Genomic DNA, 25,578 nt, shown 5'->3' with positions numbered 1-25,578 from the left:
TTCACACTCTTAATTTTGCATTTAATACCTTCAAATTATGTATCTGATTTTGAATACTGAAACAACAGGAAATTCCTGAGTCCCTTCTGGATGACAGCATATTTAGATACAAGTCTTATCTTCATGGGGAATGTAAGATCAGTTCCACATAGGAAACCCATGCTCACTAACAATTACAAACTGAACACTCTCAAGAATATGCTTCCCTGACTATTGCAAAAGGGCTCGTGGGACTACCTGGGAAAGGACTGGATCTGTGTATTTTCTTGGAATGGTCCTGAGTAAAACTTCTCAACTTGATGTACAAAGTCTATAGTTCTTTTTTCATTTTCAGAAAAATAATTTTTTTCTTTTAAAATTTCGACCTTAAATGAAAAATAAAGGAGTGACCTCACAAAAATCAAGCACATTTGCAAAACAAATCTGAAGAATAAATACCATACAAGAAATGCATTTTGAATTTTTGAGCTAATTGTATACATACACAAATTTTACTTTGCCACAAATGTAAAATAATGAGTACAAAACACTTTTACTTATTAAATACTGGTTAAATATTAAAACAATTTAGTTTGAAGTGTCACCAAGTTTTTTTATAGAATATAATCTACATAGTCTCACCTTTACTTACCAGAAAGTCCCGTATGTTTTTATCAGTTGTAAAGAAGCATATCTTGAGCAACTGGTCTTTTACATCAAAACCCTATAAATACACATAGAAAACCAAAAAACCTTACATTCTGTAATGGAACTTGTGTGTGTGTGTATATATATGTATATATACATAAATCTCTTTAATCTACATGTTGGATACAGAAGTTCTCTATTACAGATATGCATCCTGTTAGAATTCTACAGCTTTTCTGCTCTTGCACTAATTTTCCTACACTTATCATACTTATTTACTGCCCATCCCTAAAGTCGTCAAGCATTTCGCCAAAGGGCAGACACAGTACACAGAACAATTTAAGGTAAATACCAAGCCACCACAGGACTAAAATTATAGGAACCTGCTATGATTATTCACGTGGAAGCAAAGGTCAATACAAGTAACAACCCCTTACACAGCCCCAGTCCTTTGCACTTACAGAAGTTACCACGGGCAAGACTCCAACCATGCAGATTTGGGCCAGATCTCACCTTAGTCCAAAAGCCCTGCCTCTTCTCAAATGAGTTAAAACCATGGACCATGAAGCCTCAGTAAAGGCACAATACACTAGAAAGATCAAGTGGAGATGTAGGGGGTCACATGAACAACACAGAATGTCCCCCCAGCAATAATGAGGCCCTGTGCATGCTCTGACATGTGTGAAGTCTGCTCTGAGAAACACTGTCTTCTAACCAAAGTGCCAAGTCTAACCAAGAATGGAACTCCATTTAAAATTTTCTTCAAGAAAGTTTTCAGTACCAAAGAATGTTTCCCTGTATTATTAACATTCTTGTTATTTCCTAGTAAAGGCTGCACAAATTAGTCTGTGACACAACTATGAATTCAAATAAATTTTTATATTAACTAGAAATTGTACTGAATACACAGAGAGCTTCTCTTACATTAGGAACTTTAAGATCAGTCAAATGGATCATGCCACTCACCATATTCTTCAAAAGCTCAGAGGCTTCCTTTATGTGGTTCTTTTTTAAATTGTCAAAGACCAAATTTAGGCCTACTTTAATCAGCTCCTCGAGGCTCTGAGCAGAATGGCTGTTAATCCTGAGGAAGGTTTGTGCCTCTGGTATTTTGTTGTTTAAAATGGCACTGGCAATAACTTCCTAAGAAAAGGATGGAAACGGTTTGCCTTTATTAAGTTCCTTTTTATTTCCTTATTATGATTATTACCGTGGTACCTATTCATTTGATGATGAAGATGGCACAGCACCAAGCAACATTTCATTCTGTTAAATCTACTACTAGATTTTGGACTAGACAAAGGGGATGCAAAGCTGACTAAACCATGGACCCTCCTCTCTAGTAGCTCGCGGTCTAGAGAAAGACACACAAGGAAGGTGCTAATTACAATGCTGGGTGATTTGGGCTGTAACGACCTGTTCCCAGGGTGCTGGGAAGTGGGGAGAGGAGGACAGGAGCTCCAAAAAGAGGGAATATTATGTGCAGAGGTAAGAAATAGCATCAAGGAACTCAAAGCATTCAGGGAACTCAAAGTTATTCCACCAAACTGGAGAAAAAACTAGAGAGTATAGAAGAAAAGACTGGAAAAGCTATTTTGGCCTCTGTTTTTCCAATGCCAATACTCTCCACAGGGCTCGAGGAATTCCTCCAGGCCCCACAGAAGGCAGCACATTTTGACTGCCCTAACCTCCATGATGAAAAAAAAAAAAAGGCCAACAGATGAGCACAGAAAATGAAGCTGATTTAACTGACAAGATATCTTAACTGGCACCTAAGACTGAAATCAAACATACTTTCTAGGAATAAGGTCATGAGATCAAAGAGTCCTAAAATCTAACCAGCAGCAGCAATTCTATCTAGGCACAGGTCAGGCAGAACACATGAGTTCAAAGCGCCAGGCCCCAGTAAGTGAGGGGGTATCACTAAGGGAGCTCCATTCCACTTGAGTTTGGGGTTGGATTTTTGTCATCGGATTCAAGGTGGGCAAATCTGGCATTAACAGGGAGCCTATTTGTGTTCTGCATTAAATAAACAGAGCTTGCTCACATAAATTTCAAGTTGTGTACAGAGATGCCACAACCTATAAAACCCTTGCCAAAGATTCAGAACCACAAGTGTATAGATTCTAAAATATTCTGTTTCTTCTATTGTTTTCTCAAATCCTCAGAATCTGGCAAACAAAAGAAATGGTAACTATTCATACTTACCTCAAAGCTGAGTTTCTCCCATATATCGCTCTCCTTTACTTTGGGGACATTTTCATTCACATCATATTCATCTGAAGCATCTGTTTGCTTCCAAGGAAACTTTATCATGAAGGTTCGAAGCTCATTAATGTAGCTGGTCAAAATGTTCACTCCTTTCTGCAGATGTTCATCTAGCTCTGTGGAAAATACCAATGGGCCATTTTCACAGAGAGAGAGAGAGAGGTAGAGAACGAATACCATGAGCTATTATGTAAATGTAAAGAATTCTCGAAAACATCAAAATTTAAACTCAGCATTTTCAAACTTCTAACAATAAGCATTTAACCTTTTTCTATTTACAAGTATCTCTGTGTTTTCTCCACTGTGTTTTCAGATGACTTGTTTCACTCTCTTTGCATGATTAGCTCTGAGTGTTTCAGCCAACTTTCCCAGTATCAGAACCAGTCTGACTTGCTCAACAACACACTGGCTGTGGCCTAACTTCGGCAGATGGCACTCCAATGGCCTGTACTCTCTCATACAAAAGGACTATCGACATCTCTGTCCTGACACAGGAATGGTACAATTGCCCCCTTCCTGCTGCTATTCTTACCTTCAGTGTGAACAAAAAGCTCTTTTATTTGTTTGTTAAGGAAAGAAAGTGTAAGGTTAAGCAATTGTTCTGAAAAGTGTTTGCTTTGGGTCTCAGAATCACTTTCTCTAATTGCTGAGCAAAGTAAATCCAATGCTGGTGTCAGTTCTTCCACATCTGAGAAAGAATTAAAAAAAAATTAACACGAAGAATACCAGGTTACTCCCAATAAAATCAATGTATCAAAAAATACTATGTTGCAATGTTTTAAAATATAAAATAAGAAACCAATGACTTATTTTCAAAAAGCTCACAAAACATTTCTGAAGTCTTGTATCTATGAACTTCACAGCAGTTCCACTTAGTACTACTGTTCTTATTACTATTTACTCTCACTTTGCTGGCCACCCCCAAAAAAACTAAACCTGCTGCCATCAATTCTGACTTATAGCGACCCTAAAGAACAGAGTAGAACTGCCCCATAGGGTTCCAAGGAGCACATGGTAGATGTCACCTGCTGACCTTTTGATTAGCAGATACGGCTCTTAACCACTATACCACCAGGGTTGCTGACCACCTACTCCACCTTAAGTATTATACTCAGTGTTTATAAATGTTATCTATTTCTTTTAGCAACCCAAGAGATAGATGTCATACCCCTTGTATAGGTGAGGAAACTGAAGCTCAGAGAGGATAAGTAACTTGCCCAAGCTAATTTGGAAAGTAACTGGCAGAGCAAAATCTGTCTGATTCCAAAATTGTTCTTTCAAACATGCAGGTGAAAGCAAGGTGTGTGGGCTCCTGAATCTCAGCACTGGCCTCACCTCTAGAACAGGGTCTGTGTTAGTAAGAACGACGGGAAACTGCTCTTCCCCCTGGGAAAGCAGGAAGAGTTATCTATTCTTGTGCTTCTTTCCAGACCCATCCCTGCCCACCCTTCAGAGCAGGGCAATGCAGGCAAGTGTGGAGTACCAAGTCACGCTGACCCCCACACAGCAGCCATGACTAGTGACCATACCACCGCTGAGGGAGCCCTTCTTAATACCACAAACCCATCCTTCTTCTATAAACTCAAACACATTAAAAACAAAATCTGAGCATAAAGAAATTAAGAACAAAATCTGAGCAAAAGAGGGAGACCAAGCTCTGCACTCAAAGCAAGAGAACATTTTAAAAAAAGAAAGCCTTCAAAGTCATATTCTCAGTGAGAACTAAGAGGACATGTCATCAAAGGAAAAGAGCAGGTTGTCATTTTCTCCACATCAATAGAGTACAAATTGGTGTGACTTTTCTGGGGGACAATTTATCAAAGCATTAAAGAATACAAACTGTGTATACTCTCTGGCCTGCAAATTCCGCATCTTCAATTGTATTCCAAGTAAATAACTGTACGCATATTACATGCACACACACACACACATACACACACACGGCGTTAACTGCACATTGATAGAATAAAAACTGGAATCAATGTAAAAGTCTAATGGGAGCTTGGTTAGGTAGATTTATGACACAGGGAAATTCTATGCCTCCATAAAAAGTATACCAGCTAGTAGCAAAAAGATGTACTATTGTCATGTGAGAAAAGCAGATTACAAAACTACATACAGAGGGAAACACTTTATTGCACTACATCTCTAAGAGGAGGGTTTGCATGGCTACTTGGTCCAAGAATAAAAGCTAGGCTTCCCATTTATAAAAAGGAGAGCCAAAATCTAGAAGAGAAGTTTTGGTAATACAGCAAAACAACAGAAGAATCCGGCCAAAAGTTCTCATAACCACTCCCGACCCACAGATTGGCCGCACACACTGTCACTGCACATATCAGACAGCTGCAAGGATGGAATACCTATTTCAAATGAATTTTATTCTCTTGCCACTTTGAAAGGTCATCTCTTCCTGCATACTCACAGTACATACAGGATCCCATTCCATCGCCATCGAGTCAGTTCTGACTCACAGCGGCCCTACAGGACAGAGCAGAACTGCCCCATAGAGTTTCCAAGGATATGAACAATATGAACAATAAATACCCTACTTAGAACATTTATAAATCCTGACGACTTCCTCAAGTTTCCACAAAGCGCATAAAATCCAATGACTAAGCTTGGGCACGTAAATAAGCCATCAGAAAACACAATAATTGGAACGTGATTAAGAAGATAAAATAAACACAAACGTAGAGGTCTTTATTCTGCTTACTTCTTAAATATAAATCAGATGGAAAGTGAGCAAACCGATCACGCACAGAAGGATCTGAGGACGGATTCAGAAGGTTTTCTTTGCTCTTCAAAAAGAAATCTACTGTGTCCAGCTGACGATTTTCTATCCCAGCCTGAAAGGAAGGAAAATCAGGAAAAAAATTACAACAGAAAAAGGGGGAGAAATCAAGATGCAGATTTTTTTTTTTAAACTTCAGAACTTATTAACCAAAGACAGAAAGAAACACAAGGCTACCTTTACCTTGCATGAGGCGCTGAGTTCTAGTGAGGCCTTTAAGAGGGCCTAACTACGTGATCTGGGGCAAGTCTCTGTAACTTTTCTGAACGCCAGTTTCTGCCTCAATAGAACCTGGAAGTTAGACTGGAAAGCTCTTCCAGCTCTACCATGCTTTTAATTCAAGGGACATTCAAAGGTAGGTGCCTGGGGATCACTCTCACAGTCAGTCTGCAATAAAACGTTAAAGCAGTATGATATGATGCTAACTGAAAAAGCAGGGTGAAAACAGACTCCCAGGCCTGACTGGGCATCTTGAGGAGCCTTCCCATACAGAACACCAAAACTCATGGGTTCAAGAATACATACACCTTTAAATGCTCAGTTGAACTAGCAAGAAAGTGACTGGAATCCTAGGGGACAAAAATAAGGAGACAAATCCAGAAGAGTAACTGAGCTCTAAAGGCAACAGCTGCCTAAAGACATCCGCAGATCTGACAGCCTAAAGCAGCGGATGGAAAACGAAGGCCCATCAACCAAGGATTTATAAAAACCTTGCCTGTTTTTATAAATAAGCTTATGGACACAGCTACATCCACTCATGTACATACTGTCAATGGCTACCATGGCAGAGCTGAGCAGTTGCAACAGAGACCATGTGGACCACAACAAAAAGACAAACCACCCAATTAAAAATGGGTAAAGCGTCTGAATAGACACTCCTCCAAAGAAGATATAAAAATGGCCAATAAGCACACAAAAACATGCTTAACATCATGAGTCACTAGGGAAATACAAATCAAAACCACAATGAGATGCCACTTCACACCCACTAGGATGGCTGTAATCAAAAAGATGGATAATAACAAGTGTTGGCAGGGGTGTGGAAAAACTGGAACCTTCATATACTGTTGGTGGGTATGCAAAATGGTACAGCCACTGTGAAAAAGTTTGGTGGTTCCTAAAAAGTTAAACAGTTACCATATGACCAGTAATTTCACTTCTAAGTATATAAGGAAGAAAAACAAAAAGACATGACTTTGATTCTAGCTCCTGTTTTATTAGTATTACCCAGTCACTTAAGAGCTCTGAACCGAAGTTTCTTCATCTGTAAAATGAGAATAAAAACTACCCAACCCATCTCATGAGGTGTTTTAGGACAAAACTAGATAATGCATATGAAAGAGTGTTTGTGAATTATAAAATGCTATATAAATTCAGATTATTTTACTTCCCCTTCCTTAGTTGGGTTAGAAGAGTAGGGTATAAGGTAGGCAACAAACATCATTTCCCTTCAGGCTTTCTACAACTTGCTTTCACTTCCTTTAGTCTCATCAGCTTATTGTTGACTCCATTTTCTATAACTTTTTCTTTCTTACATAATGTTTATTAGAATCGCTTATCTTTTAAAGCCAGAGTAAACTGCTAAGCAGAGCTAGGGTAATGAGACAGCCAAAACTGAACAAATAAATGAGTCAAGCCTTCAGTTCTTTTTTTTTTTCTAGCTTAAATGAATTTTCCCAAACCCTCAGTCAAATAAAGAATATGCCAAGTAATTGAGCCAAGTCCTACAGATATTTAAAGCTGTTAGTTACCTCTAGTGCATGTATGGGGATTGAGCACCTGCCCCAAGCGTTGAGATGACAGAGAGAGTCCACAGTGCTGGCACTTCCGTGGATCATTAGTCTATTTAAAAACTCCTCTTGAGTCAAACCAAAGAAAATCAGAGACAGTCCATTTTCTACCAGGAAATAAAAGTTACCTTTAATAAATAATTCCGACGTAGGTGAGGTTTCTAATTACTTAATACTTCAGCAACATAATTACAAACACATTTACTGGACACAGTACTATTATGACTTTAATTCTTTGTATTTTCAAATAAAAGTTTTATCCTACAAATGCTGACCATAAGGCAAATTCTCATAAGAACAATGCATCCTAGAGAACAGCACTAAATCCCACATTTTGACTTTATTTTGTACAATCAATACCTGGATTCTTTACCTATTTACAGACATTAGATTCTTGGTTTACTAAGTAAAACAATAACATGCTCCTAACACAGAAATCCATGATTACCAAGATGTGGGTACTGAAGAAGCACACATGATTCGCAATGTTCAATACCTCTGCAGAACATTCCGACATAAGTGCTGAACAAATGCACATCTGATACATCAAACCCACATGCCTGCAGGGGCCAAGGAGGTGGCGAGAAAAGTGCAAGAAAAACCTAATTGGACAGAAAATGGCCCTTCTGAGGGGCGCTACTGAAACTCAAGTCCAGCCTGTAAGTCACTATGTAGGAATGCAGGTCCAGCGTGACCGGATCTCAAACAATAACAGGTAGAAATCCGACTTTCATGTGAAATCCTTTAATTTTAAATGCTTATAATAAATCAAGTTTTTAGAAAAAGCTTTGAGTTTTACTGTGTCCTAAGGTTGCTATGAGTCGGAATCGACTCGGCGGCAACAGGTTTGTTTTTTTTTAGTTAGTACGAGTCAAACAAAATAAACTTGCAGTTCAACATATAGCCCGTAGGCAGCCACTCTGCAGCCTCTGCTTGTACAGACTGAAGTGAAGACTCTGAGTTGGAAGCAACCTTTATTACTCTTAAATTTTCTGCTTTAGTATCTTCACATTTAGCTGAGCAGCAATGACCCTAATTAAAAACCGAACATATGAGGCAAAGTTACCAAGAGTAACATGAACTTTCTCAATGAAACATAACCGCACAGAGGCAAGAACAGGCACTAGCACCACCAGGGCAGCAGGAATAAACACAGGGAGGCCTGTAGGACCCTTGTTTTTCCACGTCCCGCAGGCTTTCCATCTTTGACAGGGTTCAGTCTTACTACTTTTCTAATGCTCATTTTAGTGGGAAGTATTTGAGTTTTTCTTCTCTGACAGGTTTCCACCCTACACAGGTTCTGGCTTCTGCAGGTTTTACTGTACATTCAGAAAGCACACTCTCAGCAATGGATTTCAGTCTGATACAAGGCACTCTCACCTGTCAAAACAAGGCACAGCTGCTGGTCTCCATTACTCTCTACAGGAATACACTTTTTGCCAAGGGAAAAACACTGTATGCCCTGGGTCTCCAAATCCCAGAGGACAATGGCCTGGCCTGTCGTTTCCATTGCCTGAGTAAAGAGTGCGGTGAATCCTGTCACAGACACACACTCAAGCTCTGTGAGTTCCTCTTCTTCACTGAAATGCATTACCTTCCAGGAACTTTCTGGATCACTGGTCTTAGCACGATCATCTCTCTGTGGAAAACTATACTGGCCACACACATCCTGTGGCATGAAGGCCCAACTCAGCACGTTGGTACCCAGTTTATCAGGTGCAGAGGATTCCAAGTGCAAAAGGTCCTGGAACCATGGAGCACAACAGGAAACCTCTGGTTTGGGGCTCTTTATTGTTTCATTCAGTGATGATAGCTGAGCTTTCCAAGACCTGGAAGGACAGGGTAGAACTCACGTCTATTACAGGGAAAAACACTAAGTAAAACACTAAACCAAGGCAAGGACACTTTATTTTTTCTTCAAAAAAATAAAAAAGCATCTACCTCACTAATGGACCACATCTACCACAGCCTCCACCAGACTGATTCCAGCACAACTAGATGGTGCCCAGCTACCACTACCAACTGCTCTGACAGGGATCACAATAGAGGGTCCTGGACAGAGCCAGAGAAAAATGTAGAACAGAATTCTAATGCACAAAAAAAGACCAGACTTACTGGTCTGACAGAGACAGGAGAAACCCCAAGAGTATGGGCCCCGGACACCCTTTTAACTCAGTACTGAAGTTACTCCTGATGTTCACACTTCAGCCAAAGATTGGACAGGCCCATAAAACAAAATGAGACTAAATGGGTGCACCAGGCCAGGGGCAAGGATGAGAGAAGGCAGGAGGGGACAGGAAAGCTGGTTAATGGGGAAACCAATGTCAAGAAGGAGGGAGTGTTGACATGTCGTTGGGTTGGCAACCAGTGTCACAAAATAATATGTGTATTGTTTAATGAGAAAGTAATTTGCTCTGTAAACCTTCATCTAAAGTACAAAAAAAAAAAAAAATTTTATAAGTGAAACCATTAACAACAGCATTAAAAAAGAAAAAAGAAACAACAAAAAAAGCATCTACCTTTGTAAAGACCTTTAGTAAAAAGGTACTGTGTCCATACGACAAAAAACAGAATAAACCAAATCCAAAAAGGCTGTCTTTGTACCTATCAACCTGGAAGGAAAACTTGGTCAGTTCCATGTTGTAGTCAGAGTTAACAGGGTCATCTTCATCTATTCCTTCAGGCCCTTGAATGGGACGACCTTCTAGCCTTCTTTCACGTAGTAGGTGTCCTGGGTGTTGCCTGCATTTAAAAAATAATGATAACCATGATCAAACCCAAATTCAAGTTACTATTGCTCCTGTCAAAATGAACAGTCATGGTCAGCTGTTTTTCAAGAAGGGTACTAAGTCCACTCAGTGGGGGAAAGAAGAGTCTCTTCAAGAAATGGTGCTGGGAAAACTGGATTTCCACGTGCAGAAGGATGGATCAGGACCCATGCCTCAGGGCATACACAAAACCAATTCAAAATGGATCAAGAACCTAAATGAGAAAACCAAAACCACAAAATTCTAAGAAAATACAGGCGCATGGCTGCAGGACCTAGCTTTTTACAGTGGATTGTCAGATCTGATAACAAAACCATAAGCAGCAACAGACAAAACAGATAAACGGAATAAACAGAACCTCGTAAAAATTAAATACAGGCGTCCCTGACTTACAGTGTGTCTGAGTCACAACGAACCGCACTTATGACCGTCTTTTTTGTATATCTACTGGAAACCCTGGTGGTGTAGTGGTTAAGTGCTATGGCTGCTAACCAAAGGGTTGGCAGTTCAAATCCGCCACGTGCTTCCTGGAAACTCTATGGGGCAGTTCCACTCTGTCCTATAGGGTCTCTATGAGTCGGAATTGACTCAGTGGCACTGGGTTTGGTTTTTTTTTTTGGTTTATTGTTAGTAATATGTATGCAGGTATTAAAAAATATCTGTAAGTTTATACGTAATGTTTCCAACCCTCAAAGACAAATTAAGGTCGAATTTATAAAGATTCTGGTAATAAAAGGCAATAATAATGAAAAAAAATGAAGCCCTTGACTTACGTCAGAACCGACTCACGACAGTTGTCGGAACTCCACTGCATGTCAGGGACTACTTGTACTTTTGTTTATCAAAGGACTTTATCGATAAGGTGAAGAGACAACCTACAGACCAGGAAAAACTTTTCAGAAACGACCTATCTAATAAGGGTTTAATATCCAAAGTATAAAAAAAACTTCTACAACTTAACAACAAAAATACAAACAACCCAATCAAATATGGGCAAAGAACTCTTCCACCAAAGAGGATGTTCCAACAGCCAACAAGCAAATGAAAAGATGCTCAAGGTCATTAGCCATTAAAAAACCCCATTGCTGTTAAGTAGATTCCGACTCATGGCGACCCTGTGGGACAGAGTGGAAACGCCCACAGGGATTCCAAGGCTGTAATTTCTACAGAAGCAGACTACCACGTCTCTCCTGCAGAGTGGCTGGTGGTTCGAACTGCCAACAGCAGCTGAGTGCTTAACCACCGTGCTACAAGGGCTCCATTAGCCATTATAACCTGTTGCCATAGAGTTGATTCCGACTCATGGTGACCTACCTGACAAGAGTAGTACCGCCCCATAGGGTTTCCAAGGAGCAGCTGATGGATTCGAGCTGCCGACTTTTTGGTTAGCAGTCAAGCTCTTAACGACTGTGCCACCAAGGCTGCCCATTAGCCATTAAAACCAAAAATCCTTTGCCATCAAGTCAATTTTGACTCATAGCAACCCTATAGGACAGACTAGAACTACTCCATAGGGTTTCCAAGGAGCGGCTGGGGAATATGAACTGCCAACCATTTTGGTTAGCAGCTGAGCTCTTAACCACTATACCACCAGGGCTCCCCTTTAGCCATCAGGGAGTGCAAATCAAAACCACAAAGAGATGCCACCCTACCCCCATTATGATGGCAATGATTAAAAAACAGAACAAACAGAAAACAGGTGTTGGCAAGGATGTGGAGAAATTGGAACCCTTATCTGTTCCTGATGGGAATGCAAAATGGTACAGCCACTGTGGAAGAGAGTTTGGTGGCTCCTCAAAAAGCTGAACACAAAACTACCATAAAAAACCCAAAAAACTACCATATGACCCAGCAATCCCAACCCTAGGCATATACCCAAAGGAAGTGAAAGCAGGAACGCAAACAGAAGCCTGTACCAATGTTCACTGCGGCCTGTTTCACAATAGCCAAAAGGTGGAAACAACCTAAATGTCCATCAACAGATGAATGGATAAACAAAATGTGTTATATACATACAATGGAATATTACAGGTATTCCCCGACTTACAATGGGGTTCCCTTCCCACGGTGCCATCATAAATTTGGTTCACGTTAAGTTGAATACCTCATTTCTTTTTTGTTTTCTGTTTTTTTTTAGTCGTCATTATTACTGCCTTTCATTAGCTTTATAAATCTGATCTTTGTCTCTGGAGCTTGAAAACACTATATATAAATTTACAGATGTATTTTAATACATACCTATATACATTAAAAAACACAGAAATCATAAAAAAAAGAACAGTCGTAAGTGTGATTCATCGTAACTCAAATACGCTGTTAAATCAAGGATGACCCGTACTCAGCCATAAAGAGAAATGAAATCCTGATACATACCACAACATGGATGAACCCTAAAAATAAGTCAGTCATGAAAGAGCACATACTGTGTGATCTCACTTACATGAAATACGCAAATACATAGAAACCAACGGGAGGAGGAAAGGGGGAGTTGACTTAGGGTGCACTGAGATCACGTTACCAGTGGCAGAATGATTCAAAAAAGGGTAGTGATAATGGCTACACAACATGAAGGAGCTAATCAATGTCACTGAATTACACACACAGAAATTGTTGAACTGGCTAATGTTTTATTATGGTATCTACCACAACAAAAATTTTAAAAATAACAACAAAAATAAGATAGTCACAAAGAAGGCACTATACAGACAACAAGTTCTCCTGAATGGGACTCCTTATCTCCATTGCTTAGAGCTGAGTGGTTAAGTCTCAAGAATTGGACCCTGAGGGCAGCTATTTTTATAAAGAATGTACTTACTGAGTGTCTACTATGTTGCAGAACTCTGCTACATACTTTACATAAACTATCTTATTTAAGTAAATGTATCTCCATTTTATAGATATGGAAACTAAGGCTCAGAAAAAAATGGTGGAGCTGGATCTGCCCTAGGTCAATGTGACCATAAAACCAGGATTTTAATCTCTTTTAAGGTGATACCACAACCTGATTTAAGCTGAGACTAGGGGCAAGCAGAAGAATTAGAAGGCAAAGCATAGGTGTGGGTTATGAGTGGGAGACTGTGCAGAAGAGGGCTGTCATGTGTGAGGAACACAAAAAAGGCCAGGGTGGCTAGGGCACAGGGAATGGAGGAGGGTGGCGTGAGGGGAGGCAGAGGAGGGGCAGAGGACAGACTACACAGGGACTAGTAAGAGCTTCTGGCCTGGGCTGAGGAGGGGCAGAGGACAGACTACACAGGGACTAGTAAGAGCTTCTGGCTTGGGCTGAGGAGGGGCAGAGGACAGACTACGCAGGGACTAGTAAGAGCTTCTGGCCTGCGCTGAGGAGGGGCAGAGGACAGACTACACAGGGACTAGTAAGAGCTTCTGGCCTGGGCTGAGGAGGGGCAGAGGACAGACTACGCAGGGACTAGTAAGAGCTTCTGGCCTGGGCTGAGGAGGGGCAGAGGACAGACCACGCAGTGACTAGTAAGAGCTTCTGCCTTGGGCTGAGGAGGGGCAGAGGACAGACCACGCAGTGACTAGTAAGAGCTTCTGGCTTGCGCTGCGGAGGGGCAGAGGACAGACTATGCAGGGACTAGTAAGAGCTTCTGGCTTGGGCGGAGGAGGGGCACAGGACAGACTATGCAGGGACTAGTAAGAGCTTCTGGCTTGGGCGGCGGATGGGCAGAGGACAGACTACACAGGGACTAGTAAGAGCTTCTGGCTTGTACCCTGAGGTTGGGGGTGGGGAAGGGAGTTAAAGGAGAGTTTTAAGCAGAAAAGCAACATCCCCCTGTGCACATTCCCCAAAAGTATGAAGTTTTTCAACAATATGAAGGTAATACACTGACATACATTTGTCAGGGCTATGATTAAAAAAAAAAAAAAAGGTTAGAGAAGGTGAAAGTTTGAAAAGAAGATGCATGAAGATACCTTGCCCCCAGATGTTAACACCTGGCATTTTAACAACATCAGTCTGGCTACTCCACAGAGGACAGACAGGAAAGGGAGACCAAGCAGGAGGCTGCTAAGACACCTTAGGTGAGAGATGATGGTGGCACAGATTACAGTGACCAGAGGAGTAGAGAAAAGTGGGAAGATTAAAAAACATTTAGGAGGAACAATGGTAGGACCTGGTGAGTTTCAAGATACAAAAGAGAGAGGAAACAGAGAACAGTCGCTGAGGATAGAAGGCACTGGATCCTGCCAGCACAAAGATGGAGCTCCACTGGAGGACAGGAACTCCCTCCATTGTAACAGGGGAGAAGACAGAGAAGATGGTGCATATGAAAGTGGGTTTATAACTTAATGTGAGAAACTAAAGATGCTCCCATTTATGAGTCAGAATCAACTCCATGGCAACGGGTTTGGTTTTTCTTTTTTTCTTTCTTTATAAAGAGGCAAGATCATCCAAGGAGAGTTGGGGGTGGAGTGATGACTGGAGGTGTGAGGGAAATGGAGAAGGTTTAAAAACATTGTTGTAAAGAATGGGCTGATCACAAGCAGCCATCTAAAAAAAAAAATTTTTTTTTATTTTATTTTTTTTTTGCATCAATTGGTCTCAACCCACCTGGAGCAAAGGAGAATGAAGAACACCAAAGACACAAGATAAACATGAGCCCAAGAGACAGAAAGGGCCACATAAACCAGAGACTACATCAGCCTGAGACCAGAAGAACTAGATGGTGCCTGGCTACAACCGATGACTGCCCTGACAGGGAGCACAACAGAGAACCCCTGAGGGAGCAGGAGAGCAGTGGGATGCAGACCTCAAATTCCCATAAAAAGACCAGACTTAATGGTCTGACTGAGACTAGATCCCAGTGGTCATGGCCCCCAAGCCTTCTGTTAGCCCAAGACAGGAACAATTCCCAAAGCCAACTCTTCCCACAGGGATTGGACTGGACTATGGGATAGAAAATGATATTGGTGAAGAGTGAGCTTCTTGGCTCAAGTAGACACATGAGACTATGTGGGTAGCTCCTATCTAGAGAAGAGATGAGAGGGCAGGGGGGTCAGAAGCTGGCCGAATGGACACAAAAATAGAGAGTGGAAGGAAGGATTGTGCTGTCTCATTAGAGGGAGAGCAGCTAGGAGTATATAGCCAGGTGTATGTAAGTTTTTGTATGAGAGGCTGACTTGATTTGTAAACTTCTACTTAAAGCACAATAAAAATAAAACACCCAGAATGCATCTGCTATTAAAAAAAAAAAAAAAAAAGAATGGGCTGATCAAAAATCATTATAAAATTTCCAGGCAATATTGAGAGGCCAGTTGAAGGTGCGAAATATGAATTTATAGTGATAACAATTGTTCTGGTTTTCTCAAAAGGGCTAAGCTGCTTGGGCACAGACAATGAGAAGGCCAAATACAGGTTTCATACAAGGTTGGGATTTTGCCAGGCCGAGTGCTACCTTAGCAGGATCAAGAGTTTAGGGTACACGTGAAAAAGTGACTGAAATGATGGATCACAGAAACCTATGCTGGAAAGTGAGGGAAGAGTGAAGGCCAACGTATTGGAAATTCCAATGATACCAGATGACAGGTTAAGTTGGGATACAGCAGTAAGCTAGCTGAAAAGGATGGGAATCTGTGGTCAGAGGTTAAGATGTGTAAAACAGAGATTTGGGGAAGAGGCAATTTCAAATAATGAGAAAGGCCAGAGTATGACTATGGACATGACAGCTAAGGTAAAGTGGAAGAAAAAGTCACTGACATTGAAATTAAAGAACAAACCATGGGTATGGGTTCTCAGGGAGCTCATAAATTGACACAGCATGAAAAATCAGGAAAATACAGGCCGATGGGATTACCGTAAGTGCTACACTGTAGTTCAAACCAGAAGTGCTACAGAAGTTCCAAAAGGAGAAGAATTATGAAATAGATATAAAATCACAGGTGGAAGGGGTTTTACTAAGGAAAATCATCTTGAAAGGGTAGATCTGAACTGGGTCTCAAAGAGTGAACAGCACTTGATAAAATGAAAAGAAGGAGCAGACAGTCTATATCAAGGGGAAGAAGAGAGGTAGGAATGACAGAAACAGCACTTTTACACTTCAAAAAAACTCCAGACCAGACTTAATGGTCTGACTGAGACTAGAGGAATCCCGGCGGTCACGGTTCCCAAACCTTCTGTTGGCCCAGGACAGGAACCATTCCCGAAGACAACTCATCAGACATGAAAGGGACTGGACAGTGGGTAGGAGAGAGATGCTGATGAAGAGTGAGCTAATTATATCAGGTGGACACTTGAGACTATGTTGGCATCTCCTGTCTGGAGGGGGGATAGGAGGACAGAGAGAGTTGGAAGCAGGCAAAATTGTCACGAAAGGAGAGACTGGAAGGGCTGACTCATTAGGGGGAGAGTAAGTGGAAGTATGGAGTAAGGTGTATATAAGCTTATATGTGACAGACTGACTTGATTTGTAAACGTTCACTTAAAGCTCAATAAAAATTATTTGAAAAAAACAAAAAAAAAACTCCAGAACATTATACTAAAGGATATTCATGTAAAGAACTAAAAAACACAAGTCACTCATTGAGTTGGACAGGACAAACCCCTCAATTAGCTGTGGAGACCAGAAAACTAGCTCTCCTTGGCTGATGTTACAGTAGCTGAGTTCAATGAAATGTTTCCACAGGCATGTACCAGGCGCCCTCCTCAGCTCTCCCAGAATGGTGCCAAGCCATCCAGGGCCGCAGAGGCCTACTCAAGGGTCAGGGTAGTGAGCAGGCTGTCCTCTCTTCCCATAAACTGTTCTCCAAGATGGATGGTTAGGAGATAACTCCACACATACAGGCCTGTTTTAGTCAGTAAGAAAAACAGCCTACTGAAGAACAAGCACACAATCTAGGAATGTGTTAAATCCATCCTTGCTCAAAGATTAAAAAACAAAACATTAAAAGGCCATTCAGAACAAGTGAAAATATCAATATAGCTGCAAAGAGTTCTGATAGGTAAGTGAAAATGAATTTATCCTTTCTGTGATCCAAACAACAGGCACTAAAGGCCATCCTAATTACTCAAGAATTTGTTTATCTCATTCATAGTAAGTTAGAACCAAAAATTCTAATGCTTTTGAATGGCCCTAAACATTGGAAGGCCTAAATGTGGGCTGGCCTACTTTTAGACAAGCAAGTTGCAATAGGCTGATGTGTGTGTGCACACATACACTCACAAATAAACATGCACACATCTCGCACATTATAAACTCGGAAGCAACTAGAATACCTAAATCAAAAAAAGCAACACAAACACTCAGTTTTTGTTAACGTACACACACAGGCACAAGGGCGAGCCCTCCAAGGAAAACACCTGAGAACACAGCTGGAGAAAGCTAGCTGAATACATCTTGTCAAAGTCCTCTAAGAGAAAAGGGATCCCCAAGGCAGCCAGGACCCCAAGCCACACAGGAAGCAATTCCAACACCGGGTAAACGACATTTCTTTTCTACTCTAACGTGGAGCAAGAGGTGAATAGATAACATATACCAACAAAAAAAAAAACCAAACCCATTGCCGTTGAGTTGATCCCGACTCACAGTGACCCTATAGGACAGAGTAGAACTGCCCCACATGGTTTCCAAAGAGCGCCTGGTGGATTCGAACTGCCAACCTTTTGCTTGGCAGCCATGGCACTTAACCACTATGCCGCCAGTGTTTCCTATAACAACCAAAGGATTTTTAAATTGTGCTTGACCGCGTTTGTACGTGTTGGTATAAACCATATATAATGACTTAGATCATATAAAGCAAAATAAAAACTTTGATGTAAATCCAGAAACAAAAGGGGGGCCAGTGTACATTTGCATACATCATTATACAGTAATAACCTCACTAAGGGGTAGCTAGAGTCTGATTTAACTGAACAGAAAACTGTTTAAACAAGCAAAAAAAAGCTAACAAGAACACTTTTAACTTCTTATGGCTCTAATTATTGGCCTCGAATTAGAAATTGCAGTAAGGTACATACCTGAAATAAAAATTTAAGTTGAGAGCAATCGCAGCGCAGGAGGAGCTGACAATCACAACAACGTCTAGGTCTTGAGACACTTTCAGTGACGTGAAGGAAGCCATCTTGGCTGGCTCCTGCTGCCGTTCATCACACACATCATCTTGGTGAAGCGCTAAATCCACCTGAGCTACATGTGTACCATCCACAATGTCAAAAATATCTTTGAGATAGAGTTAAAGAAATCTTGTTTTAAATACGCTCTGGTGGTGCAGTGGTTAAGCCTTCAGCTGCTAACCTAAAGGTCAGCAGCCGGAACCCACCGGCCACTCTGCAGGAGAAAGATGTGGCAGTGTGCTTCCAGAGATTTACAGCCTTGGAAACCCTTTGGGGGCGCTATGAGTCAGAACTGACTTGACGGCAGTGGGGTAATCATTTAAAACACAGGACAGTGGACAGCTATAGACTCTCTTACTCCAATCTTGTAGGCAGAGTATCAGAAGAAGGCTGGACACAGACAGCCCATCACAGCATAAGGCTGGTGGTTCAATAAACAACCTGATAGAGAGCTCATTCAACAAGACTTGAACACCTGCTCCATGCCAGGCCCCGAGACACTTCTGACATTTTCTATAAGTGTTCTTCAAGAGAAATATAAGGCGAGCCACATTTGTAACTGTCAGTTTTCTAGTAGTCTCATCCAAAAAGGAAATACTTAGTGAGCCTAATTTTAATATTTATATAACCCATTATAGCCAAAATATTACCATTTTAACATGTAATCAATAAAAACATTATTCATGAGATATTTTACTTTCTTTTTTTATATTAAGTCTTCAAAATCTGGTATGTATTTTACATGTACAGACCATCTCAATTTGGATGCTAAATTTTCATCAAAAATAACCTGATTTGTGCTTAGACTTCATAAAACAAAACATACAGTTGAAAAGTTGGGACAACCAAGGTTTTTCAAGAATACTTAAAAGTTTTCCAATAACGGAATTGAGTGTCAATTTTTCAGTTAAAAGCAACTAAATAAAATTAAGAATTCAGTCCCTCAGACCACTCGCCACATATCAAGTGCTTGATAGCCACGTGTGGCTAGTGGTGACCATGCTGGACAGTGCAGTTCTATGACCTGGCAACAAAAATGAAGATAATCCAGCACGGCCTGTTTTCAAAAGAAATTTTAATACAGAATATGATATGGCTAAAATAGAACACCCATTCCTTTAATTCAGAAATGAAAGTCCAAAACTCATATTTCAAATCTTCAAAATAATTTTGCTAACGAGCTATAGATCTGCTAGAGACAAAGAAATCACGATACTTTCCAGAAACAAATTAAAAGTAATTAGAATACTAGCACGTCACTGGAGATGATAACTGGTGGATTATATTCATAAATGAAAATAAATATATCACATCATAAGTGGGAAAAGCAGCCATCTAAATACTTCCTGGAACAAGTACACATTCCCATTGCCATCAAGTTGATTCCAACTAATAGCAACCCTACAGGACAGAGTAGAACTGCCCCATAGGGTTTCCAAGGAGCCACTGGCAGATTCAAACCGCTGACCTTTTGGTTCGCAGCCAAATGCTTAACCACTGCGCCACCGAACTCCAAGTACACATCAGTTATTCAATAAGTATATTTTTAATAAATGGGTAAAGCAAAGTATACATAATTTCAAAAGAACACAAGTATGGATATGATGACTACAACTATGAAAAAAAGTATGTACAGACTGAGAAATAGCCAAGTGGGATATAAGGTGATACAGTTGGATATTTTAAGTACATGAGGTTCTTTTCCCCAGAAAAGTTTTACAGAAAACAAACTAACCACTTTCCCTACTCCCTACCCTCCAAAATTAAAAGCCTAAAAAGGCTCACCTTTCTGCGTATGCTCCTCCCCTGCGTATCAATCAATATCTTTACCACCAAGGATACAGATCCAGCCTGAACTATTCAAAACAAAAAGGACTCCTCTGCACAGCTGTGCGTCAACAATCCCGTCTGCCGCCTGTGCAGGTAAGGCCAGTGTGAAACGGCTGAGTACTCTAATCTCAGCATCTCCTTCAGGAAATAGAATGTGCAGGACCATACGCTTGTTGATGAACAATGATGATGTGTTATTGCAAAATGACAGAATTCTCAAAGACGATAAGGAAATACCTATGAAACAAAAGGATGTTATTTCAGATTTGGTCAGTTTTACAATTGGCAAATTCGATTTTGTGAGCATAACACAAACAGGTAAAACAAAAACACAAAGTGAGTTAAGTCCAACTCTGGGCAGTAACTGTTCATACCCACCTAAGCCAAGCGGTCACTGGGAGGAGGGTAAGAGAATGAATACTGTACAATATCCCTTGTTCCTTCTATTTATGGCCAGAGTCTGACAGCGTAACACAAGAAAGGTTAAAAAAAAAAAAAAAAAAAGCACACTTACCCATGGGACCCCACAAAAGCCATCACAGTCTTTTTGTTTTAAGAAAAAGAAGGAACCCTACAGATCAAGGGTGGTGAGTATGCTAGTACCCGTTGCCATTGAGTCGATTCTGACTCGTAGTTACCCTACAGGACAGAGTAGTATGCTAGTACCCATTGCCACTGAGTCAAGTCTGACTCATAGTCACCCTACAGGACAGAGTAGGACTGCTCCATCCGGTTTCCAAGGAGCGCCTGGTGGATTCCAACTGCCGACTTTTGGTTAGCAGCCGTAGCTGTTAACTGCTGCATCACCAGGGTTTCCTGCTGAGTATGCTAGGGCCTTAAAATTAGAAGCCCGAGCACTCTGGTTTCTGCAGCCTGCAGTCACCAGGCTGAGACAGTCAACACTTCTGTGACCGGTCTACATCAGCACTGCCTAATGGAAAATAGAGTAAGCCACAGATGCAAGCCATAGTAATTTAAAATTTTCTAGTAACCACACCAAAAACGTAAAAAGAAACTGGTGAAGTTAATGTTAATAATACGCAATATTTAGTGTAATATATCTAAAATATCATTTCAACAGATAATACAAAATTATTACTGAGATATTTTACATTTTCATATACTAAGTAAATTACATTTTATACACACTTAAATTACATCTTAGTTTGTACTAGCCACAGTTCAAGCGCTCTGTAGCCCCGGTAACTAGTGGCTATCGTACTGGACAATGCACATCTAGATGACCCTCTCTCCCTGACTTCCCCTCTACACAACACTCCCTGCAATAGATGAAGTTACCTAGTAATGTCGCAGACGTAAACATGCTGAAATACCACGTGTAGATACTTACTAATACTCTGATCTTCGATGAGCTTTTGTAATGTCTCCTCGTTACAGCTAAACAAAATGGTTGCATCGCACCTTCCATCTTTCAAGTTAAATTCATAGATGAACAGTTCATAGTTTTTACTAAGGGTTAGCAATTTGGGCTTGTCTGTTGGTGTGCTGCTGTTAGAATTCTCCCACAGAAATCTAAAGAAAAGTTTAGATTATTTATTAGTCTGTATCCACAGTAACATTCACCCACAATAGTGAGGGTGAAAAAAGAACAGCTCTTGAGTTCATCAGGTAGAAGTCTACACCCCCAACTTAAGAGGCCGTGAACTCTTCTAGGACTTTCTCCTCTTCCATCTTCCCCTTCCTCATTTCTTCCCCCTTCTAAATAGTCCACTCCAAAGCAAGAGTATACAAGTGGTGAAAAGAAAGAGACCTCAGAGCAAGAAACGACAGCTCCTCTTTTTCATCTTAAATCCTAACTGATATGTTTAAAAGAACTTTCTCGATCAAAGATAAGTATCAGTAATCTAATGTGAATATTATTTATATGAGGCGGTGTTCACAATAAACAAAATAGGTGTTTGCTAACAAATGCTTTCAGGCTCAAAACGTGATTATTTGTATTTTAAAGACTGTGAAGAGTATGTGAGCGCTCCAAAGCAGTATATCATAGAACAGCTCTGTCCAATAGAACTTTCTGTATCTGCACTGTCTAATAAAAGTAGCCAAGAGCCACATGCAGCTATTGAGCACTTGAAATCTAGCTCTTATTACTGAGAAACTGAATTTTTCACCCTATTTAATTTTATCAGCCAGCTGTGGCTAATGGCTGTCATATTGGACAGTGCAGTTATAGAATTTTAAAGCACTATATGGCTAACAAGGATGGAAAGAGACTAATGACAAAACAGCTCTGATTAAATGAAATTTTTAAAAGGGCCTCAAATCTGAAAACAATGCAATGGAACGAGACAGGCTAGCATGCTGATAAAGTTCCATCTTTCTCAAAGCTTCTCTTTTCTACTGAAGGTACAGCGAAGTATTAAGTTTTATATCAGACTCCAAAAAAACTGGACTGGGTGCTATTATGCCCTTATTAGAGAAAAATATTGACACATTTTACATGTCTGTCTTTATACCTAAACTCATGATTTTTTGTGAATACCCAATTCCTGACGTTTTACACTGAAATTCTGGAAAACAGCCTAAATGTCAAATACAGACAAGGTTATACAAAATGTACTTAAGAGGCAGAGTGCTATGATACCATTAAAATCATTAGCACATGGACTGTATTGCCACAAAAAAGACCGGAAACTTTAAATGAAAATATAAAATTATACAGTGATTTCAACAATATAAAAAAAAGACTATATACTCTGACAAAAGTAGGAAGTAAACCCTGAGTACTATAAGTTTTCCTCTAGGAAATATTTTAATTGCATTAAAATTCAATTCAAATTTAAAAAACTAAAAAATTCTGTGGTCCTCCTCTCCCCTACCAACTTCATGCCAAAAAAAACAACCCAAACCCACTGACGCCCAGTCGACTCATAGCAACCCTATAGGACCCTATACTCCCCTATGGGGAGCAGTACTGCCCCCAAAGGGTTTCCAAAGAGCAGCTGGTGGATTGAACTGCCAACCTATTTGGTTACTAGCCGAGGTCTTAACCACGGTGCCGCCAGGGCTCCAAACTTCACACTAGCTTATAAGTGCCCCAGTATTTCACACGTGTCTGTCTTGTCCTCTGTTAGGTTCTCAAACACCTAGACACCTAGAGCTCTTTTCTCTCCCTGCCCATTCCTTTCTTTACAGGGCTGTGTTCAGAGACACTTAATAATGTTGAATAAACCAAGTTCCCCTATGGGGAGATTCCTTTTCCTACCAACTAGAAATCAGGAATAAGTAAGCCAAACACAGAACAGGTGAAAGCATTCATTGATAAACTCTAAGGCCAGACGAAGCGTTACAGAAGCGGTAAGTCAAGCATTATGTTCCAATTGTTTTTTTCTGTCTCCCCAGCTCACTTGAGCCCCTCATGGGTAAGAATTGTCTTATTCAGCTTTTTAGCCGCTGCTCTTAGCTAAGAGTAAATGCACAATAAGTAATTTTGAATAAGCAGGTAAGTGAAAAAGTTTTTTTTAGGTAAGTGAATAGACAAATTCATTGTCCTTAAAGTAAAAAAAAAAAAGTCCACACTTGGAGAGCACTTTTTGTTTCACTGACAAGAAAAAGGTATCAGAATGACTCAAGTAAGAGATGATTAAAGCTCGCATCTTTAATCGAGGTAATCGAAAGAATACGGGTATGGTGCGCGGCGGAGACAATCAACGTGTGTCCAATGAAGGAATCAGCGCCAAAGCAGGTGCGATTCTGGGTTCGCCTCTGACCGTTCGGAACAGGGAAAAGGGGGAGCAACAAGAGGAGCAGCCGACCCGGGTCCCAAAAAAGGTCCCAGAGGGAACTGGGTGCGCGTCTGAGGCGTTTCCCGAGGCTGTCACTTCTCTCCCGGCACCTATGCGCCAGGAGGGGGACGGGGGCAACTCCTCGGGGAGGGGCCAGGCGAGCCAAGGTTCCGGGCTCCCCCCACCCAGTCCTGCCCTCCCGCGGCACTTACTGCCGGAAGGGACCCTCGAGGCAGCAGCCGCCCCCGCCGCCCGGCGCCAAGGAAAGGACTTGGAGGCTGCCCGCAGCCGTCAGGCTCCCCAGAACCTCCTGCCCTCTGTGCAGCTGTGCCCGGGGTCCCAGCCGCCCCGTTGCCTCGGCGGGGATCGGCACCAACAACATGGGCAGAACCCGCTCCTTGGCCTCGGCGCTGCCAGCACTTCCGGGCACCTCCGCTGCAGCCATCTTGGTCCAGACCTTCCTTCCGGTAGCCTGCGCCCGATTCGCCCAGATCCCGACGCTGCACGCGGGCGCGCTCCAGGCATGCGCATTAGCCTGCCGGCTCACGCGGTTCCTTGTGACTCCCGCAGGGACTTGTCAGCCTTTCCTGCGCACTTACGTTCCCTGCCTGTAGGGGGCGGTGCTCACCGCAAGCCCTCCCCAGGAGTCGATCATAACGCCCAAGTTGTTCTCTAGGTTAGGAGATAAGGTCAGTAACTATGTAGTTCTCGCTGCCACTACTTTAGTTTGGGCCTTCAACTGTTCCGAGCTATTGCGGTGGTCTCCTAACCAGCCCACCCCTCCCACCCAGCCGCCATGACTTCCTGCTTCGACTGCCCGAAAACCACACCTGCTTCTGCCAAACCGGGTCTCGGCTATCCTGAAAATACTTGAGGGCTGTTCTGTGGCCTTCTTCGTCTAGCTGCATCCTCCTTCCGTCAGGAGAAACCTTTTGGAAACCCTCCAACCCCAGGTTCCTGCAGCGTACTGTGTAAACATTGTTTACAGGCTCTCTGGGGCCGAGGCAATTAACTGACTTAGTAGCATGGACTGCAAATCTGTCCTGATCCATGATAAGGGAGTTGTCCTGAATGTTGAAGTCGAAGGACATCCATTTTAACGGACAGGGAAGACAGTAAGAGGTTAGGAGGTGGAGGAGCCGTTTCATTACTTCAGTTTTCTCAGGGAGCGATGACCCGAGAGCTGTGGAGAAGTCCTGATAGACAGCAGTTCCTTTCTAACACATTCCTTTCCACAGTCCAGTGGAAGCCTATCAAGGGCCAACCTCCAGTTGTGCTTTGGTTTCCATCCTGCTCAGTTTCTAGGACTTTGTTTCTATCCAATCATTTTCTCCCCTGAATTGCTTTCTCCCTCTCTATAGCATGTTTGCTAATGAAAGCACTCCACTAATCTTGTCCATCTTAAAAAAAAAAAAAAAAAATCGTTCCTTAACCCACATAAACAACTACCCTACTGTCGAATTTCTCTGCTTCCCTTTTAGCAAAATTCTGAGTTGAATCTTCTTGTAGTCCCTCCTTCCTCACCTTAAACCCTCAGATCAGGCTGCCATCTCCACCACCCCCCAAAACTGCCCCGTGAAGTTTCCAGTGATCGTATCGTCTTAACAAGCAGTCACCGCTTTCCGTGTTCCAACACGAGGTCACTGCTATGACGAAGTACTTTCATTTCAACTTCAGTAACACCACTTCCCTA

The 25,578-nt window shown here is 41.5% G+C and overlaps 1 protein-coding gene across 9 annotated transcripts in view; it reads right to left on the bottom strand.

The window, feature by feature from the left end:
- The window catches only part of SPG11 (SPG11 vesicle trafficking associated, spatacsin), a 104,448-nt gene extending 78,918 nt beyond the window's left edge, over nucleotides 1–25,530 (bottom strand). For 5 of the 9 annotated variants that reach the window (XM_064292020.1, XM_010599689.3, XM_023539087.2 and 2 more), the window contains exons 1-13: nucleotides 24,098–24,651; nucleotides 21,491–21,672; nucleotides 20,152–20,376; nucleotides 18,214–18,415; nucleotides 10,081–10,218; nucleotides 8,857–9,305; nucleotides 7,438–7,583; nucleotides 5,609–5,741; nucleotides 3,428–3,583; nucleotides 2,836–3,011; nucleotides 1,594–1,770; nucleotides 632–703; nucleotides 238–365 (exon numbers count right to left, since the gene is read on the bottom strand). In XM_064292020.1, coding sequence (XP_064148090.1) covers nucleotides 238–365; nucleotides 632–703; nucleotides 1,594–1,770; nucleotides 2,836–3,011; nucleotides 3,428–3,583; nucleotides 5,609–5,741; nucleotides 7,438–7,583; nucleotides 8,857–9,305; nucleotides 10,081–10,218; nucleotides 18,214–18,415; nucleotides 20,152–20,376; nucleotides 21,491–21,672; nucleotides 24,098–24,330 — 2,417 coding nt within the window. In that variant the 5' untranslated portion in view covers nucleotides 24,331–24,651. Of the gene's footprint in view, nucleotides 1–237; nucleotides 366–631; nucleotides 704–1,593; nucleotides 1,771–2,835; nucleotides 3,012–3,427; nucleotides 3,584–5,608; nucleotides 5,742–7,437; nucleotides 7,584–8,856; nucleotides 9,306–10,080; nucleotides 10,219–18,213; nucleotides 18,416–20,094; nucleotides 20,377–21,490; nucleotides 21,673–24,097; nucleotides 24,652–24,715 lie in introns of those variants that run through there. The other 4 variants (XM_023539085.2, XM_023539086.2, XM_064292023.1 and 1 more) reach the window with 4 other exon arrangements.
- Between the last annotated feature and the right edge of the window lie 48 nt (nucleotides 25,531–25,578).

Source organism: Loxodonta africana, chromosome 10 (assembly GCF_030014295.1).
Source record: "Loxodonta africana isolate mLoxAfr1 chromosome 10, mLoxAfr1.hap2, whole genome shotgun sequence".
Classification (NCBI taxonomy): Eukaryota; Metazoa; Chordata; class Mammalia; order Proboscidea; family Elephantidae; genus Loxodonta; species Loxodonta africana.
The sequence above is the reverse complement of the archived record's forward strand: the minus strand, read 5'-3'. Positions and strand labels throughout refer to the sequence as shown.